Here is a 19,135-nt window from a genome sequence, read left to right on the forward strand (position 1 = left end):
ATTGACACACTGGAGCTGCTGTTAAATGAATTCATGAACAAGGTCAAACACAGTGAACAGCAGAGGGTACTCCTGCACACACTGAATGTCAGGTTTCACTGTGCATTATCTCAGTCACTATAACCCACTGTCATTTACTATATTACCATGATGAGCAGCTGCACAGTGGCTTTTGTCTCCTATTTTAATTGAAAATGAGACATTATTAATAAAAAAAAAAAAAAGGTCAATGTAAAGACCACTGGGCCTGAGGTGACATGTAGGAACATAAAATGGAGAAATACACCTTCCCCTACAAATAAGTAATAACTCAAAGATAAGTACATGCAAAGTGCACAGGCTGGTGTTTGGGTAAGGATTCAGGTTACTCTGAAAAATCTAGGAGAAATATGTTGATTGGGTTAAAATAAATCATGCTCAGCGATACAAAAACATTAGCAAACAAAGGTGGCCTCTGAAGTAGAGAACAACAATGAAAAGCTTCTAGGAAGAAGCTGCACCAACCCACATCTCTGTTTCCTGGAAATGCAGTGTCTTTCGCTTTGTTGTGATATCAGACTGTTTAACAACTCCAACTACTACGTAAAGGATACATTTAGTGTTTCGTACTTGACGATGACAAACAGCACACTTCCTGTTGCAACAGCTCTGCAGAGAGCTGCTCATTCAGCTCATCGACCACACTGATGTCCATATTCATATTTGTAATCTACGTATGGAAGGTAGTTTGTGCACATGAGCTGTAGCATGCTTGCAAAGCCACTGATAATACATCCTACTGGCTCTACTTTCAGTATTTCTAAGATGTCTCATATGGGTGAATTTATCAGCATTCAGTGCGCCTTACTTTTCTACATTCCTGTGACTTTAACACTTAATTTCTACAATAATCCACATGATTTAGAGCACTGTGGTTGTGACGGCCTGCTTCTTACCAAGAATCTCTTACTGAGAAAGATGAACCAGATCCTTGCACATGTAACTGAAACAGCATATTTTTGCCCTGAGCAGCATACCACAAAGGATTCTAATATAGGCTCAAATTCCTTCACAATCTAAATGTATTCATGAGATTGCAGAGGCTTATCAACCACAGAAGTAAATAATTACATTGCATCGGGTAAATCTTTTATCTCTGAACAGGCAAATTTCTGCCCCAAGCTACAGTGGTTAACCTCTCAGGTGAGGTAAAAACGCGTCTGTGGACAGACAAGCATCCTTTAGCAGACTGAGGGATCCGGCAGGGGCTGAGAGAGTGAGACCTGTTCATCTTCTTCACGGCCGCTGTCCGGACTGATGAGCTTTTCATCGACTGCAACAAGCTGCCAGAGTTCAGTGAAGCTGGGGAAAATGATGGCAACCAGCAACTTAAGCCCTCTCCCCTGGCAGATGACAGATCTGGGAATGAATGAATTAAAAAATAAGAAAATGGCTCACATGTAGTCATAAAGATGCAGAGTTTCATATTTTGCACGTTTTCTGGTTAAGAAACAAAAACAAATAACTGATCTAAACCTGATGGAAGGTAAGCTGTTTGGTCAGCAGGTTGGCAGTCATCGATGTCTAAACTTCGGCTGTTCCTAACAGCCTGGAGGGAGCGGAGGCTGGTACGCAGGGGCGACCTCGTCCTGCCTGGTGATCCTGCTGCTGCAAAAAACACACTGAGCTCACACTGAGGTAGTATAACCTCTGGCATCTGCTGATGTTTTGGAGCTATTTTACAAAAAAAGTTTCTCAAATGAAATATGGAAAATGCACGACATGTACCATAAGAGAAAAACAAAAATAGGAGTGCTGCCTTGTCTTTTACTCCTTGTTATTTATTTTATATCTTATTTGTACCTCACTGTCAACCTATGAAAAGCTGTCTGATGAACAGAAAGCTCTCAGCTTCAAAAACTGTTGAGACCATGTCACAAAGAAATACAAAGAAAGAAGATCCTATCAGTCGTCTACAGTGAGTAAATCTCACTGTAATCCTTTCATAGCACAAGAAAAGCAATCACTTACACTGACAGTATAAACATGGCTGACTTTGTGTACCTTGGTTCTGGGCGCGTTTAAGCAGCTTGAATTGGGTGACTTGTTGATGAAGTATGGATGGTCTGGGACTCTGGCAGCACTCCTTAACTGCTGATATGGAAGACGAAGTTTCGGATTTATTTCCTAGAGTTGAGTAAGCAGTGTTTTCATCTGTGGTGTTAAAAGAGGGTGGAAGCTTCACTGGAGGCTCAGGGTTTCTCCTCTGTGAAGCAGTGGAAGGCATGGAGACAAAGTCCTGCCTCAAACCTGAAAAATATGGACAAGTTATCGACTCTCAATCAAACCTTTAAGTAGCATGCTATATCACTACAAATATTTTTTTTTCTATACTCACTGGCTTCCTGCAGTTGAGCCATAATGTGGACATCTTGTAGCCTGTAGCTCTTTGTTACAACATCGAGGGAGATGCTTGGCTCACTGTGACCTGTGATTAATAAATTCAGAAACTCAAGACATGCAGTTCAGTCTCTCTGTATTTAGGAGGAATACCTTTTTTGTTGTTGTTGTTGTTTCTACTTTTCTGTGTGCACAAAATCCTCAGAAAATCAGGAAGTAACAATGTGGCTGTAATTACTGTACGTCATATATTGCATATACTGCTGAATGTTTGCAGCTCGACAAAAATACCCGAGTCACACTTGAGGAAGTTGTGTCTTATCTCAATTATAATAACCACACCCCCAAAAGATACCCAAACAACCAAAATGAGATGAGGAATAGATAGAAAATGACCATAAAGTTTTACAGAGCAATACCAAAGCATAGACCCAATATACAATACAAACAAACCACAAATTATATATGCAGGCTGTCTATTTGATTTATGTCTTTGTGTCTTAATCCGCCAGATTACACATAAACACACATCTGCATGTGAATATCCAGAATCCGCAGCAGGGAAGGGGACAATATTTTTTCAACTGGAAGCTTCCCACTTTCTGTTTGTAGTCCATTCGTAGTCCGAGCCCTACTGACCAATCACAGTTGAGTAGGTAAGGCTACAGGCAAGTCAACAGTCCCCGTGGAGACCAAACGAGGGATCACATTTCAACAAAATGCAATCTTTTGAACAATCTGCAACTAACTGCACATTTATCATTTGATGACAAGCTCTTTTGTTTAATGGCTTTATTTTTGTTTTAAAATCTACCTTCACTGATGACCAGGACAGAAAAAAAAATCCACAGTTGTCCCAAGAAGGTAAGTCAGCAGACTAGTTGATGGGTTACTAGGTTGTGTTTGCGCTTTTTTGTGCATGACCTGACACTAACACAACACTAGGCTGCACATGAAACAGATAGTTAGTTAACGAACTAACACAACTGACATAAATTAAAGCTAACTTTATCCAAAGCTTATAAAAAAACTACATCGTGTGTAGCTGCGCTGGAGTGTAAAGGTCATCTGTGTGTGTAGAAAAGAATGTAAGATAATGACTCAGGTTTCATGGTTGAAGTTCAGAATATGACTTTTTAAAAAAGATATTACCTGAACTGGCAGGTGTATTGGCTGCTGCGCTGGCAGAGGTTTTATTCACAGAGGAGCCCACAGGGACACTGGCAGCATGATAGGGAACTGCAGGACGTTTGTGGAGCTCATGTCTTGATCCTGACAATACAAAAAGTGGGAGAGAAAAAGCTGAATGCCATTAAAGGAATCCTCTTTTATATCAAGGATATTTGTAAGATAATGAGTGGGTGAGTATGTGGCGCTCGCTTGCCTTGATCCAGCATTTTTATCAGTACACGGCATGCAGCTTCCATCTCAGGGCTGGGATTATCAAGGACATGTCGACACCATTTAAAAGCAGATTCCTTTTTCTCTACAAACGAATGCTTCCTTGGAGACTCGTACAGCCTGTGAGGAAAAAGACGTTACGACTATGTAAAGAGGAGATCTGTTCAGAAGAGCTTTTAATACTGAAGAGTGCTCAGATTGAACTGTCCTGAAAAAGAGCCACCTCAAAGTCTTTAACGTCTCTTTAGAAGTGCGCAAATTCAGGTTCATGTCTCTGTCATAACTCAGACTAGAAACAGGCTAGATAAAATGAAATACTTCTACATCACAAGCTGCACTGTCAGAGAATATCACACCTGATGACACCCACCAGCTCTCCTCATCCTGCTCTTCATCCGCTATGTCAAGGATTTCCACCAGGTCCAAAGCAGTCTCTTCTTCCTGCAACTCTTCACTGTCCCAAGAGTGTTTTTCACAGCTATAATTGTGCAACATCCTGCTGGTGGCACAGTAAGGCAAGGGTGGATTGCACCCAGATTTCAAACTGTCCAGTCTTATTCTAGCATCCATAGCAAAAGACCCACTGCTACAGCTCTTCACTCTTGTTGGTTCAGTATTGGCCCAGATGTTGCAGTATGCATCTGATTTACCCTGTGGCCACATACAGCTGCTTTTCAAATCACTAAAGAGAAAGTGGTGGTTCAGACTAGCAGGTGGTAAATAGTATTGGCTCCAATCGCTCATCGTTTGGTCCTGGAGTTCCATTTTCTGGGTGAAATCTTCAAATCTCCTCGCGTCTTTGAGCTCTCGTCCACTTAAATCTTACTCCTTCATAATGAGGGTAGCTTCCAAGCCGGGCTCTCACAACACCAGGTTAAATGTTGGTTTAAACACAACTCTTTTTTAAAAAAAAATAGCAGTTAATTTGCTCTCCACATACAGCAACTGTAGCTTGACTTTACCTTCTGCTGACCCAGATTTATTGAGTGGAGCTGTTAAGTATAGACACGCAACAGATTGGATGGATTTAGGAAAGCATCACGAGCTTATGTGGATTAGAATCCACGAGTTGGCACTCAGGATCACACCATCAAGACTTACATGTGCGGGTAAAAAGATGCTGTAACTATTTCTGTGATTTCTCAGATGAGCGCAATATTATTTCACAGGCCATGACAGGGTATTAACTGGTACCTGAAAGATGTCCCCTCTGTGTGGTCGTTACAGCTGTAGATCATATACTGCGCTGTTGCCACTGCTGAATGTTTGCAGTTAACAGCTGATCAAATGTATCTGAGTCACAGTAGAGGAAGTTGTGCTGAAAAGGGTGGTCAGATGCTCTCTTTTGTGCAGACAGATTAATAGTAAGGTTTTTGGCTTCCCTTACAACCATATGAAACCATGTGAAGATCAATAACTCTCACTTACATGTGCACATTTTTTCATGCAGTATGTTTGCAGGAAGCTAAGGAACATAAACCAAAGTCTAACTTTTTTTCTGTGAAGGAGCAATAATGCAAATTTAGTAGCTCCACAACATCTGCCCTATAATAAATTTAACTAACGATGCTAGTATTTAAATAAGAAAAGAAAAGAAAACTGCAATACACAAATATTTATAAACCTGATTAAAGTGGAAAATCATATTGAGGCCATCCAAATGTATTTTTTTTAGTATCTTCAGTAGACAGTAAATCACATACAAAAGGGTGGGTGGGTGGGGGGTCAAATTCTCTTATCATTGTTCGGTGTGATTAGGTGTGACATGAGTAGGCTATGTGAACAGTACAGGTGGGGCACATAAGCTTGTTTGTTGAGAAATAGTTCCAGCATGTTACGCCCCTGTGATTGCAACTTGTTGATTCGACTTTTACAGTTTTACACTCGGTTTGGGCAGCAAGCCAGTAAAGAAGTTTACTCCTGCCAACCTATGATGTCACTGATAGCTGGCAAGGACTGGCAGGTTCACTTCGGCAAATCTGCTACATTTAATGTGAACTTTTTTGTGCTCTGGTTGGGTTAGAGGCAAGATCCAATCAAAATCCAACCAAAGACAAGATGTGGGATTAAGCAGGGTCAAGGCTAACTGGATTAAGTCGCCTTGACCCTACTTTAAATTGCAGTTTATCACAGTTGTATCTAAAGAAATAGTCCAGATGTCATTATTTACCTTGATGATAATTTTAATTAAATACACTGGATTTTGTATTTATACTACTTTAATTTTTAAGTAGCTAAATAATTTAGGTGTATATCTGTACAACAAAGTAAAATGGGTGTGAGTGGAAAAGAACCAAAGAATTTTAAACATACTACCAGGCCTGTGTTGCTTTCTTATGTTCTTCAGGCAGTATTAAGTCAGCATTTTGGAGACTATTAAGTTACACGTTGACGATGTACTTTGAACGTGAGATGTAAAACAGATGCAAATGAAGAACATAACATGATGAAATGAACATTATAAGTTGTTGTGTCTGCAAAGTTTCATTCAGTTTGGCACATCCTTTAAGGAGGACATAGGGTATATACATACACCATACATGTAGTGACATTGTCTTTTTTTCACTAATTTCAGTGAACCACCCCATTGAACAGTCCAAAAAGAGACGTACAGCTGTGTTTTTGAGGGTGAAAATGTTCATATCTGAGAAGCACAGTAATTATCAGGCTAAATCTATTGTCCTTGTAGTTTCTAAAACGGTTTATATATGACTATGAAATACTGAAAATCTGCAAGAAACAATGATTCATCAAATTACAGCAGTTATATACATAATTATACTGTATATAGAGAAAGCCTGCTTTTTATGTTATTGGAATGGATGATCTTTGATGTTTCATCTTTTTCAGGGCTTTAGTTGGGCAGTGTGGATAGGGAGACTACTGTTATACTGTTATATATAGACCATATCATTTTTTTGATAGGAGCCCATTTTCATTCATTTTTTGCTAACTTGTGCAGTAGAGCTAAGAGTATTTCCATCACTGCAATTTTACAAAGCATTTTTGTTGATAAGTGTCCTAAACCATAGTCACATAGACCCCCCATACCCCACACTAAGTATCATATCAACCTCTTGAAACCAACTCCTGGTGTTGGTCTGGTTCTTTGGGTTCATTAGTCTGTGCTGGTAATAAAAATAGCCTTACTCCTGATGGCAGCTCATTATCACACAGACATGACAACTCTGAAAATCTATTAGATTATAAACAAAACACACATATGGTTTCTAATCAGTAATTTAAATAAGAGTTAGGGGTATTAATATGTGCCCTGGTTGTTGGATTAACTGAGCAAAAGAACCTGGTAGCTTGTTAAAAAAAAAAAACTCTTATTGCAGAAAATTACATACAGATAAATAAAAACTTAGCAGATGTAAAGTAACCTTGTGTTAGCATCTCTCACTTAACTGTGTGTAGTGGGAGGCTTTTGTATGCTGTTACTCTTAGCAAGAAAGAGATATTTCTAAAAATTGGACAAAATAAACTTTTTTTGTGCCACGCTAAAGAAAAATAAATGTTTTAACCGATGTATTTAAGCACCAGAATCATGTTTGTGTGCAGCTAATACTATTTAGGAGAGCCTTATGTTGATTCGTGACTTCAAAGTAGGGTTTTTCTCTGTTGGTGGGCTGCAGGTGCACAGAGAGGTGAGGTCAGCCTTTGATGGTATCTGTCAGACATGCAGGCTCAGGGCGTACACTGCAGAAAACTCAAATTAATGTAAAGGACATGTAAAACAAAGCACCGAAACAATAGCATAGCTATCGATACTCTTCCAGTTCCCGCCCAAAGGTACGGGAGAAGGAGGAGTAGGAGGTGTCTTCCTCCTGGATAAAGCTGCACCTGCGCCCAGCCTCCTGACTCCTCGTCACCTCACCGCCCACCGGTTTGTTTCCTGCTCGTCACTCTGTTGTTGTGTCTGAGCTACAGCGCTTCTTTTTCAACTTCAGCCACCACATCATGGAGTCCTAAAACGACCGCTTTCCCCTGTGAAATGCGGAGTGACGAGTGACAAACCGGACAGCGAAGGGCCACCTCTGTCGGCAGGGAGAGTGGGGGAAAATGCAGGACACAACCGGCAAAGCCGCCTCCGGGAACCTGGCTGGAGCCAGCGGCGCAACCGCAGAGCAGGTAGGAGCAATGCAACTTTGTTATTCTGGCTTTCACCGCATCATACACGACTCTGTGCAGGTGTAAGACACACGCCAGCCTCCTGATGTGACCCCAAAAGCCCGTTACGAGCAGTTCAATGTCACCTACGGGCGCTTTCAGTTGTCTGCCGGTTATTGTTAAAGATGCCGTGTTCAGATGAGGCGGTCCAACCTGTCCGCCTGCATTGCTCTCACGTTTTTCCTCTTCGTCTGCAGCAGATAAAGCCCTTGCCTCGGTTCAGTTGTTCAGCAGTTGTGTTTACCTTAACTTTTCCCCGCTGTGTACATCACACATGCACAATGAGTACTCAGCTAGAAAGACTGGTTTAATAGTGCAGCAAATGTGTAGAAACGGGAAATAAAACGATTCGTTTTCCTCTGAGGTGTGGCTGTGGTATATTAAGTGTCTAGGAAGATGCAACTTCTTCACTGTGACTGTGAGGGTATTTCAGGTTATAATTGAAAATGACTGCTGCTCCTTGTTATTCTAAGCCCCCACTCTTTAAATCTCAATGAGACAACTTATATCTAGATTTTAATGATTAGTTAATCGTGGAAGAATAGTAATCAAAAGCGTAACTGTAGCCTTAAAGAAGTTTTGTTTTGTTTTTTGACCAATAGATTTTACAATGTGCGTCAGATTTTCCACGTCATATCTGTTTGATGAAGTGTGTAAAAGCCATTATTGGCTCAAAAGCTGAAATGTAGTTTAATTCAAAAAAACAAAACAAAAAACAAGTACAAAATTAAAAAAAAAATACATAAAACTGCTTGATGGTGTCAATAAATGTTTTTAAGTACAAAAAAGAGTAGATGGAAGTTTAACACTTATTAAGGCATACTCCCCTTATGTAAAAAGAACAAAAAACATACCATAATACTAGCTAAACCTTTAACAGGCCTTGTACATCCTCAGTAGCTATAGATACGTCCACATAATGATGATAAATGACAATGGTAATATCCAGATAACAGCGTGAGAACTCAACTCAGCAACTTCCTTTACAGAAGCAAATCATCCTCATGTTCATGTAGTTTGTTTGTTTGTTTTTATGCAATAATACATTGGCGTTCAATGTGTTTAAAAATGGGGAGGAAACGTGAACTATCTAACAATGCAGTAACAATGCTTAAAGCAGAAGCCCTGTTGTTATCTTCATCAGACTTCCTCCCTGTGTGCGCGGACATCACAAAGCAGTTCCTCCTTTGTTTAGAGGTAGATGTTGCGCAGGAAGGAAGAGGAAGAGGAAGCAATAGATTAGTGGCCAGTTTTAAGGAGATAGAAAAGTTAAACCACACGCTAAGTATGTGTGCCTGTTCTTGGTTTTTATACTCAACTGTGTAATCCACAAACTGCAAATAAACCTTGTGAGACAAAAGCAAACAGAACAGTCGCAGTCAGTTCCTGATATGTATTTACATCAGAGTTACCATGTATTTCCCCTCTCATTTCAACATCCTAACAATGTAATTTGATGTTTAGTTGTTGTTTTTTTTTTTTTGTGTTTGTTTTGTTTTTGTTTTTTTTAGAATAAAGTACATATGAATGGACATACAGTCACACAAAATGGGTTCAACCCGCCAAGTACACCTACACCACAGCCACAGTCTGAATGCCAACTGCCTACTCCAGCACCGATTGTCCAGAGGGAGCAGTGGGGTGGAAAGTATGAGTTCCTGCTCTCCTGCATTGGATACTGTGTGGGACTAGGGAACGTGTGGAGGTTCCCCTACCTTTGTTACCGCAATGGGGGAGGTGAGTGGTCATAGTCAAATGCATGTGGTGTGTGTATCTGTTAATAACTGTTTGTAACACTCATTTGTGCATGAGGCACTCTTTGCCTTGCCCTTGGGTGTGTGTGCTTCTCATCGTGCTGATTTATTTGGCACACTCTTTCCAGAGCACGCTATGACAGCTTCTGGAAAGACTGAGAGTGGGAACTACATCACAAAGCATTCACTAATCCTCTAAGTAGGGACAGTGTTTTTCCTCGATTACACGCCAGAAATGGGTTTTACTTTTTGATCCCAGCCTTAAGTAATACACATCTCTTTTTGAAAAGCATACATGTTGCAGCTTGTCTGACAGTAAAGTCAGATAGAATATGTCTATATTACATTTTTATAAGTTAGCCTGCCACTACAGGCTGCCTGCATCCACAAACCGAGTCGTTTTTATTCATTCGTCTCCCCGCCTTCATTAAAGCGGCCTGTTTCTAATCTTCACAGGTGTCTTTCTCATCCCCTATTTCATCATGCTCTTTGTTACGGGCGTTCCGCTCTTCCTCATGGAGCTGAGTTTAGGCCAGTATGGAGCAGCTGGCCCGATCACTGTGTGGAAATGCTGCCCTCTGCTCAAAGGTAATGACCTCCTACAGAAAGCACAAGCAAATCGGTGGAAAGACTTTGGAAACTTTAGCATGGTGTCTGCATGGTGATTTCATATGGGGGGTACTTTATTCCAGTTAGTTAGAACAAAATATTTGACCACAGTCACGCAGCATTTCTGTTTGAATTTGAAGGATTTGTGTGGGCAGACTCTGTTTGACGTCAAAATGCCAGCGTCACCAGTCAGACCAGACATTATAGTTCATGCAAATAGCTGCTGGGTGACTCAAAACAATTTGCTGCCTCACTACTTATGGCTTACCTTAAAATTCCTGGCTTCTCAGGAACTAATTTGAACCCTGTAGGAAATGTCTTACGTACAACTTGTGCTAGGGAGTGGTCATACCAGCAGGCTTATTTAAGAGAAAGGTGGGATGGAGTTCCTCATAAAAGGAAAAAGGAAGTAAACGTTTTTATGCTAGCAAGAATAACACTGGCTGTCAGCAATATTGCGATCAAGGGTGATAAACTCTGCAGTGATTGTTAAATGTCAGTATTATTTCTTTTTGCCAGTTTAAGCACTACTTTCTGAAACAAATGTCTTACATACAGTGTTCCTTATACAGTAGAACATTTGCTTTTGTGTTTTCTACACAGGGATTGGGATTGGGATGCTGTGTGTGTCCACACTGGTGTGTCTCTACTATAACGTTATCATAGCGTGGACATTTTACTACCTGGGCAGCTCATTCCAGAGCCCCCTGCCCTGGTCCTGTGAGGCCCTCGCCAATGCAGCTATCTGTAGCGGTAACAACACTGCCAATAACGCCACTGGTAAAGTCCTCACCCCGACAGAAATTTTCTGGAAGTAAGTGGATGGTCCTTTTACATAAATGAATAAATCAGTGTTGTTTTTAAAGTTGTACATTATGACATGTTTTACTAAAAGAAAAAAGTAATGCAGAGCAAGGGTTTACTTTGCAAAGTCTTTTTTTAAAACTTTTATACCATGGCTGCATCAATATGACAGTAATGCAAAGGCACTGGTATGTCTCTAAGCCACACCTAGGTGACACATTTGATGGGGATTAGGTAATCGTGTCTTAACAATAGTGTGAGAAAAAAACATATAAGAGGCTTTGAGCAAATCTGAAATGGCAGCAGGAGCTTTAACTAATCAAATTGCATCAAAACAAAGTGACAAGAACTGTTCTCATGCAAGTCTACCCATTTTAAATTTCTCATACAATTATTTAGGTAATTATAAACCTTGCTGAAGTACTTGCTCACAATGACTCGGCACTTGATCCCAGTAAACTGTTTTTAGCTGTAGGACCAAGTACTTCACAGCAACACAGTGTTAATACATAATACATAAGAGTTTCAGTACAGAGCAGCTCTCTGCACAGATAACCACAGCAGTCTGTGGGACACAGTGAGCGAATCCCAGAGGCTTTGTACATCATCATTACAAAAAGCACTGTGTTCATGTTTTATCCTTTTAGTCAAAATGTATAATATCACAAAAGCTTTCTTTCATTTTAAGGTGTATAGCCTTATAGCTGGTAATGCAGTCAGTATTGTATTACACTTTTCTGCATGCAGGGGGCCAGAGCTTATCTGAGCTGTCAAAGAGTGAGAGATGAGGTGCAGCCTGGACAGGTTGCCAGTCTGTCACAGGGTCAACACAGACGGACAGACAACCATTCATATTCACCTGTGGGCAATTTAATCCCCAATTAACCTAACCGCACTAACTGCATGTCTTTAGACTGTGGCAGAAAGCTGGAGTAGCTTGAGAGAGCTCACGCCAACATGGAGAGACCATGCAACTCCACACAGAAAGGCCCTGGCCAGATGGTGAATTCAGTCCCAGGTCCGTCTTGCTGTGAAGCAACCGTGCTAACCACTGTGCCATCGTATTACGCCTTTAGTCAAATTCAAGTAATTCAATTTTATTTAAGTGAATTGAAAAAATAAAAGGAATCTGAATATTACAGGCCTTGTAGTAGGAAAAAAAGAGTCTATTTCACTTCTCTTACTTCCTTATAGGACATATGGAATGTTTTAGCATCCAGGACAATGTCATCATAGAAATCCAGACCAACAGCTGTGCCTTGTTTATGTAGTTAATGTGTAATAGGTGCTTGTTTGCATAGTTGCCTCACAGCAAAAATGTTTAAGTCCAGCCTGGAGCTTTTCTGTGTAGAGTCTGCATGTTCCCCTCACCTTCCTCCTGCAGTTAGCCTAATTAGTGATTCTAAATTACCCATAAGTGCAAACGTCTGTCTCTCTCTGTTAGTCCTGTGACAGACTAACAGTCACTCCAGGGTGTATCCTGGCTCTTTCTGATAGCTGGGATAGGCTCCACCCCCACAACTCTGAATTGGATAAGTGGGAAAAAACAGATGCGTGATATGTGTAGTCATATTTGTTCTATTTTATCTTGTAGTAATCAAGTCCTGGGTGTAGTATACAGTGAGGGCCTTCACAATCCAGGCCCTGTGCGGTGGCCCCTGGCCCTGTGTCTGCTGGCAGCGTGGATCATCATCTTCCTGTGCATGCTCAAGGGCATCCGCAGTTCTGGCAAGGTGATGCAACACAACGTTCTTATTGCCAGCACCGATACACAAACTCATGCGCGGCCTCTGCTCTTATATCTTGCTGGCTTCAAGTGTGTCTTTACTGTCTTTGCTTTCAGGTGGTTTATGTGACGGCGACCTTCCCATACTTTGTGCTCATTGTTTTGATCATCAGAGGGGCCACACTGGAGGGCTCTCTCGACGGCGTCACCTTCTATCTCACACCAGACTGGAGCCGCTTGGCTAACGCACAGGTACATTTGATGGGACAGTGGTAGTTAGTGAACACAGTGTATTGATCCTGCTTTAAAATTAACTGCAGATATTTGTGTGGGACATCTTGCAGGTGTGGAATGACGCAGCCTCACAGATCTTCTACTCATTAGGTATTGGCGTCGGGGGGCTGCTCTCAATGGCCTCTTACAATAAGTTTGACAACAATGTCATCCGGTGAGTTTGGGCTCTGTTCTATTGTTTGTCATTTGTTTACTCGTTTTTTTTCATGGCTCTGGTAATCATGGTTTGATTTTTGTGTTTGTTTGTTTGTTTTCAGGGACACTATAGTTATCACCACAGGAAACTGTTGCACCAGCTTCTTTGCTGGATTTGCTATATTCTCAATCCTGGGTCACATGGCGCACAGGAAGGGCGTTCCTGTGGCACAAGTGGCAGATACTGGTAGTTACTTTACCTATTTGGCTTCTATAACACAGATATCAACAAGTAATTACTTGTATCACGCTTTCTGAAATGCAATTTTTTCTGTTTACCTTCAGGTCCTGGGTTAGCCTTTGTTGCTTACCCAGAAGCCCTTGCACTGCTGCCAGGCTCGGTGTTCTGGTCAATTATGTTCTTCCTCATGCTCTTTATGCTAGGAGTTGATACCCTGGTAAGGCTGCATTCTATACAAAGAAAGATAGCAGCATAAATATAGGTCTAACATATGGAAACTACCTATTAACGTTTTACACCTTCTTGACAGTTTGGAAACATGGAGGGCATCACTACTGCCGTGCTGGATGAGTTTCCTCACCTCCGTGGAAACCCACTGCAAAAGTCCTTATTCTTGGGTGCTTTGTGTTTTTCCTTCTACCTGATGGGCCTCCTGTTAATCACTGATGTGAGTTTTTTTGTTTGTTTGTTTGTTTTTAATGAGGAGTCTGACGTGTCTGCATGTTTCATATGATCAGAAAGAGTCATATTTCCCATGCTGTCTGTCCACATAGGGAGGAATTTACTGGTTCACTCTCATTGACTCCTTCAGCACTAGTTTCGGCCTCATCATCATCACCCTCTTCATGTGCATTGGCATCTCCTTCTTCTATGGTATCTCATCTCACACTCCTCATATTCACAATAAACTCCTTTAACCATGCCACTCCTCTTTTGATAATTTCAGTGACCGACTTGCTGTATGGCAAGTTTGTTTGTTTGTTTTCCTCCATTTTATTTTTCGAATAGAACATTGAACATATTTTTTTTACATTCTGGTTTCTTGGTCCAATGATGAGCATTTTTTTTTTTTTTTTTTTTAATGATCTTTCCTTATATTTGAATGCATTTTTAATTTTTCTTCAAGGCGTCAACCAGTTTTGTCAAGACATTTTGGATATGATCCGCCACTGCCCTCCCTGGTGTGGCAAAGTGCTGATTTACTTCAAAGCATGCTGGGTTTTCGGCACTCCGTTTCTTCTACTGGTGAGTTGACAGTTGAGCTGATATTGATATTGGTTGTTAGTAGACAACAACAGCACTTGTAACCTCTAACAAATGCTTGTGAAAATGTCTCTCTAATAAATCAAAGAATCTTTGCATGCAGGTCTCAGTGTGCCTGGCTGTTTTTTGCTTTTTCTTTGCATCCCTTTACCCAAAAGATTTAGCAGACTTTAGACAGACTTTGCAGGACTATTGCGAGATGTTTGAGTAAATGCAGTGTTGAGGTTGTTGTTGTTTTCTGTTAGCTTTCACAGCTGTAGTACAGCTTTCTGTCTCCCGTTCACCGCAGGATCCATATGTTTGATTTGGCACAGATTTTATGGCACATGCCCTTCCTGACCCCACCTTTCCATTTACCCAGTCTAGGGACCAACACTTGGAGTACATTAGCTTTTGAGCCCATGAGGTGTGGTTTGTGACTCCTCTCTGTCTTTAAGTGGGAATCTCTGTGCATAAAGTGAATGTGTCTTTCATGAGGCATTTAGAGAAAGTCTGTAAATTGTAGCCACAGAAAATAACCCTTGTTATGCACGACCTAATAGACAAGTTTTGATATTCTTTTTAATTACATGTTTTTTAAGGTGGCTGACTTCAAATCCAGAAGCTATAAAAATGCCTTATCTTAAATGTTTTACCTTTTTTTTTTTTTTTTTTTTAAATCTAAATTATCTTATTATGTTTCCATTATTGTTTATCTGGCACAGCTATTATGGAATGAATAAGTAAAAAACACTTCCCCCTTTGTTATTTATGCTGCTTCTTCTTAAGCAAGAACTTTGTATCCAGTGGGTAAATCTATTAGCATCTACATTCAAGTGTACCAGTGAACCTTTAGTAAAAGAGCAAAAGAGAGTTCATGGTATCCTATTAAATGACTGAAGGGTTTGACTGAGAAACTAACAAAGGAACTAAAATGACGTCACTCATTTGAAAGCGTGAGTTGCCCAGTGTGTTGACATCTTTGGGGCAGGTAAATAATTGAAGAGGAGAAACCGGAATACGATCTGCAGTTTTTCTGTGCCGGCCCCCCTCTCTGCTTCTTTTTGTGTTGAGATGAAATGATCCTCTGCTCACTCCGTGCTTTTCCTGTTGCCATAGTTCATCCTGACCTACATCTTCATTGAGATGTACAGAACGTCACTCCGCTACGGCGACTATGTGTATCCACTGTGGGGTAAAGCCTTAGGTGTGTGCATGGGGGCCACCTGCTGTTTACAGATCCTCATCTGGGCTATTGTCGCCATCAGCAAAGAAACTGGAACACTGAAAGAAGTCAGTATCACCACTCATTAACGTACACTACTGTCACAGTAGCAGTCTCAAGTGGGTGTGTGATTATCTTTGGCATTCTCTCTCTCTTTGTTTTGACAGCGTTTCCAGAAATCAATCCGACCACTAAATTCCTGGAGGCAAAATAACCTGAACAGCACAGTGAGAGCAGAGGAGCACATAGAGCCTGAGCAAGTGGATCCCCCGTACACGGTCACGCTCACCGACATGGATTTTACTGCGATGACGTGGGACGTGGGAAGCCAGGCATAAGGGAACAGAGCATTTGTGAATACACCATGATGAGCAGACTTCGCTCTAAACAGACAGAGGAATTTACTATTTTGTTGTTGGCTGAGGTTCAGCTCTGGAGGCTATGGTCACTCACACTGTGTCCTGTGTCAGGGCAGTATGGATTACCTGCTATATTTATACTACTGTGTACATATAAATAGATTTTTCAAATTCTTTTTCATTGCTTAGGATATAAGGTTACTGAGGTTTTAGAGGAAGCTTGGATTATCATCTTATATGTGGGATTTCATGAAAATATGTCAATGAAGATGATTTTGCAATGTATATGCTGAACTTATTTATTATTATAGTAGCACAGTGCAATGAACGTCTACTGACAGTAGCCAGCAGCTACTGTACAAGGAGGAAAAGAACTTTGTGACTGTTACCCTTCATGCCACTAATGGAACCAGAGAAGTGACCACAAATCATCATGCTTTCAGACTAAATGGCGTTGAAACACAGCTGCACTGAAGCAAGAATATTTTAAATTCCATTTTTTAAATGAATGATTGCGAAAATGATTGGTAGAATAAATACATTATTTATACAATATGTTGCCAAATGAACTATTTCTCATGGTACTGTCTGTATTTCAATGCAAGAAGACTCCTGACTCTGACCATTTGCATTTCAAATAACCAGTTCCCATAGTTCCGCAGAAAATGTAGTGTTTGCATCATGTCTAGTGAAAACTTGTCTTTGCACATCTAAATACAACCGAGTAACAACTAAATACTAAAATAGTGCTGTAGATAGATTTCACATATATCAAAGTTGGTTATCTTTTGGGAAAAAAAAAATCAAATGGCATTGTTAAAGTTGATGCTTGTTTTTTCTCTTAATTTCACTGAAACTTGAATTTGACAGTCGTTTACTGTCACTTTAATTTTTAGTTGTGTTTTTTGTTTCATTGGAGTTAAATGTAGTCTGGACAAGCTTATTGTTGGGGTTTTAAATTTGCCCCCATTTGCCACAACTTTCTGTGTGTTCTAAAGTTGATGACAGTAACATCAGAACATACAGGGTAGAAATTACATGAAGACCCTGTAGTGTGCATCTGTTTAAGAGGGCTCACAGAATCAGTCTTCTCAGATTAAGCATTTAAAGCCTGAACCATGAAATAATTGCCAAGAAAATTCTTTTAAATGTTCAATTGCTTATTTAAGCTGCTTATTTCTGAAGTTGAAAACATAAATAAATATAAATTTGCAGGTTTTAGTTTTAATTTGTATCATATTTGCTACATCTGGCTTTTTTTTTTTTTTTTTGCAAGCTATTGCTTAAAAATGTATTGTGCAATTTCCCCAGTTCATAAATTTTGCATTTGTAATCCCTTTCTGGATTTCAGAATTACAAAATAAATACCATCAAAAGAGGTTGTTTTGTTTTGTTTTTTTTTTTTAAAATTCTTTTCTTGCAGAATCGTTTCATAAACCTTTACATAAACATTTAAGAACATTTTTCGTTTCTGTTCACTTTGTTGATCTCATGTACAATGGTGTCTATATTGAATACATATTCTCATATTGAAATTGTAAAGCACTTTGAGTGTCTAGAAAAGTGCTATATAAATGCAATCCATTACTATTATTATATTAAATGAGAAACGGTTCCTTTTGCTTATTGTATATTTCTTATAGTGTCCAATTAAAAACTACTTGAAGCTATGAGATGAGTATATATATAGCCCATAACAGTTTAACTTAACCTAATGAGAAGCATTAGTGTGATCACAGAGGCCAGTGATGTGGTAGTCTGCCTCTTAACAACACACATTCATTGGCTGCTTTGTTAGGTACAGGTGTTCAACTACTTATTAGTTACCGGTATGTGGCAGCCGCTTGATGTGTTCAGGCATATAATCATGGTCAAGATGATCTGATAAGTTTAAACCACACATCAGAATGGGAAGTAAAGATGATTTAAGAGAACTGAGTGTAGTTGTTGTTGCCAGGCAGACTGGTCTCTGTTCTCCAGAAACTACTGATCTACTGGGATTTTTAGACACAAACATCTCTAGGGTTTACAGAGAACGAAAGGATGGATCCATCCTGTCTTGTTTTAATGGTTCAGCATGTAGTGGTGATGTAATGGTGTAAGGGAAATTTTCTTGGCACACTTTGAGCCCCTTAGTACCAATTAAGCAGCATTCAAGTTGTACCACAGTGTATTGCTGCTGATCATGACCAACCCTTAATGACTACCTTAGGATAGGTTCTTCCAACAGGATGATGTGTCATATCACAAAACTAAGATAATTTCAAATTAGTTTCTTGAACATGACTGCACGTTCACTGTAGTCAAATGGCCTCCACAGTCACCAGCTCTCAATCCAATAGGGCACCTTTGATGTGGGATGTTGTGGGTGGAAGATTTGCATCGTGGCTCTGTAACAGAAAAATATGCTGCATTTGTGGGATGTTGTCATATAAATATGGTTAAAAATCTCTGAGAAATGTTTCCAGCACCTTGCTGAATCTGTGTCACAAAGTAGTAGTAGTAGTGTGCAGTACTGCAAAATCTGGTATCAATCCAATAACGAGTAAACACAGGGCCAGTATTGCAATAGATAGCAATACCAATACTTTTAACCTATAAAGACAGGCTATAAATAAAGTAGATGTGACTGTCCACACAAAAAGGTTCAGTCATTTTTCACAGTGTATGTTTGACGCATATTTTTTCATTTCCAAAAAATAACTTATATATATATATTTTTTACACAAGTCAGTGGGTTACATACTGAACTTAACAAAGAAAGTATCAATCCTACTGCGCTAGTATCAATCCAGTACCAATACCAGCAGTGGTATCAATGCTACCAATATTTGGATCGATCAGCCCACCTCTATCACAAAGACTTAAGGCAGTTCTAAAGGCAAAAGGGGATCCAACCCTTTAGTGGCAAAGTGAACCTCATAACATGGCTGGTGAAATGTATTTCCACATGAAAGTAGGATGCTACTAATAGACAATAGAGGTGATTGAGGGTCCTCTAACTAGGTAATA

At 40.0% G+C, this 19,135-nt stretch overlaps 2 protein-coding genes across 3 annotated transcripts; one reads left to right on the forward strand and one right to left on the reverse strand.

Annotated features, from left to right (window-relative positions):
- Positions 1 to 69: 69 nt before the first annotated feature.
- On the reverse strand, positions 70 to 4,218 carry LOC120442267 (SLAIN motif-containing protein-like). 2 transcript variants are annotated; one of them, XM_039618389.1, is made up of 6 exons: positions 4,151 to 4,218; positions 3,532 to 3,900; positions 2,378 to 2,467; positions 2,044 to 2,289; positions 1,516 to 1,647; positions 70 to 1,398 (listed from the first exon to the last, which is right to left on the reverse strand). In XM_039618389.1, the coding sequence occupies exons 3-6, from the start codon at positions 2,397 to 2,399 to the stop codon at positions 1,130 to 1,132; spliced, it is 669 nt and encodes a 222-aa protein (XP_039474323.1). In that variant the 5' UTR covers positions 2,400 to 2,467; positions 3,532 to 3,900; positions 4,151 to 4,218; the 3' UTR covers positions 70 to 1,129. The 2 variants fall into 2 exon arrangements, 1 of the variants encoding a protein (XP_039474323.1); XR_005614608.1 differs by lacking the exon at positions 4,151 to 4,218 and having other exon boundaries at positions 1,516 to 1,644; positions 3,532 to 4,137.
- Positions 4,219 to 7,586: 3,368 nt separating this feature from the next.
- On the forward strand, positions 7,587 to 17,697 carry slc6a7 (solute carrier family 6 member 7). The gene is made up of 14 exons (XM_031752552.2): positions 7,587 to 7,914; positions 9,465 to 9,690; positions 10,164 to 10,295; positions 10,920 to 11,130; positions 12,715 to 12,853; positions 12,964 to 13,098; positions 13,191 to 13,294; positions 13,398 to 13,522; positions 13,621 to 13,733; positions 13,827 to 13,964; positions 14,071 to 14,170; positions 14,424 to 14,542; positions 15,659 to 15,832; positions 15,932 to 17,697. Exons 1-14 carry the CDS (start codon positions 7,846 to 7,848, stop codon positions 16,100 to 16,102), a joined length of 1,956 nt encoding a protein of 651 aa, XP_031608412.2. The 5' UTR covers positions 7,587 to 7,845; the 3' UTR covers positions 16,103 to 17,697.
- The last annotated feature ends 1,438 nt before the right edge of the window (positions 17,698 to 19,135 follow it).

Source organism: Oreochromis aureus, linkage group 10, assembly GCF_013358895.1.
Source record: "Oreochromis aureus strain Israel breed Guangdong linkage group 10, ZZ_aureus, whole genome shotgun sequence".
In the NCBI taxonomy this organism is placed as follows: Eukaryota; Metazoa; Chordata; class Actinopteri; order Cichliformes; family Cichlidae; genus Oreochromis; species Oreochromis aureus.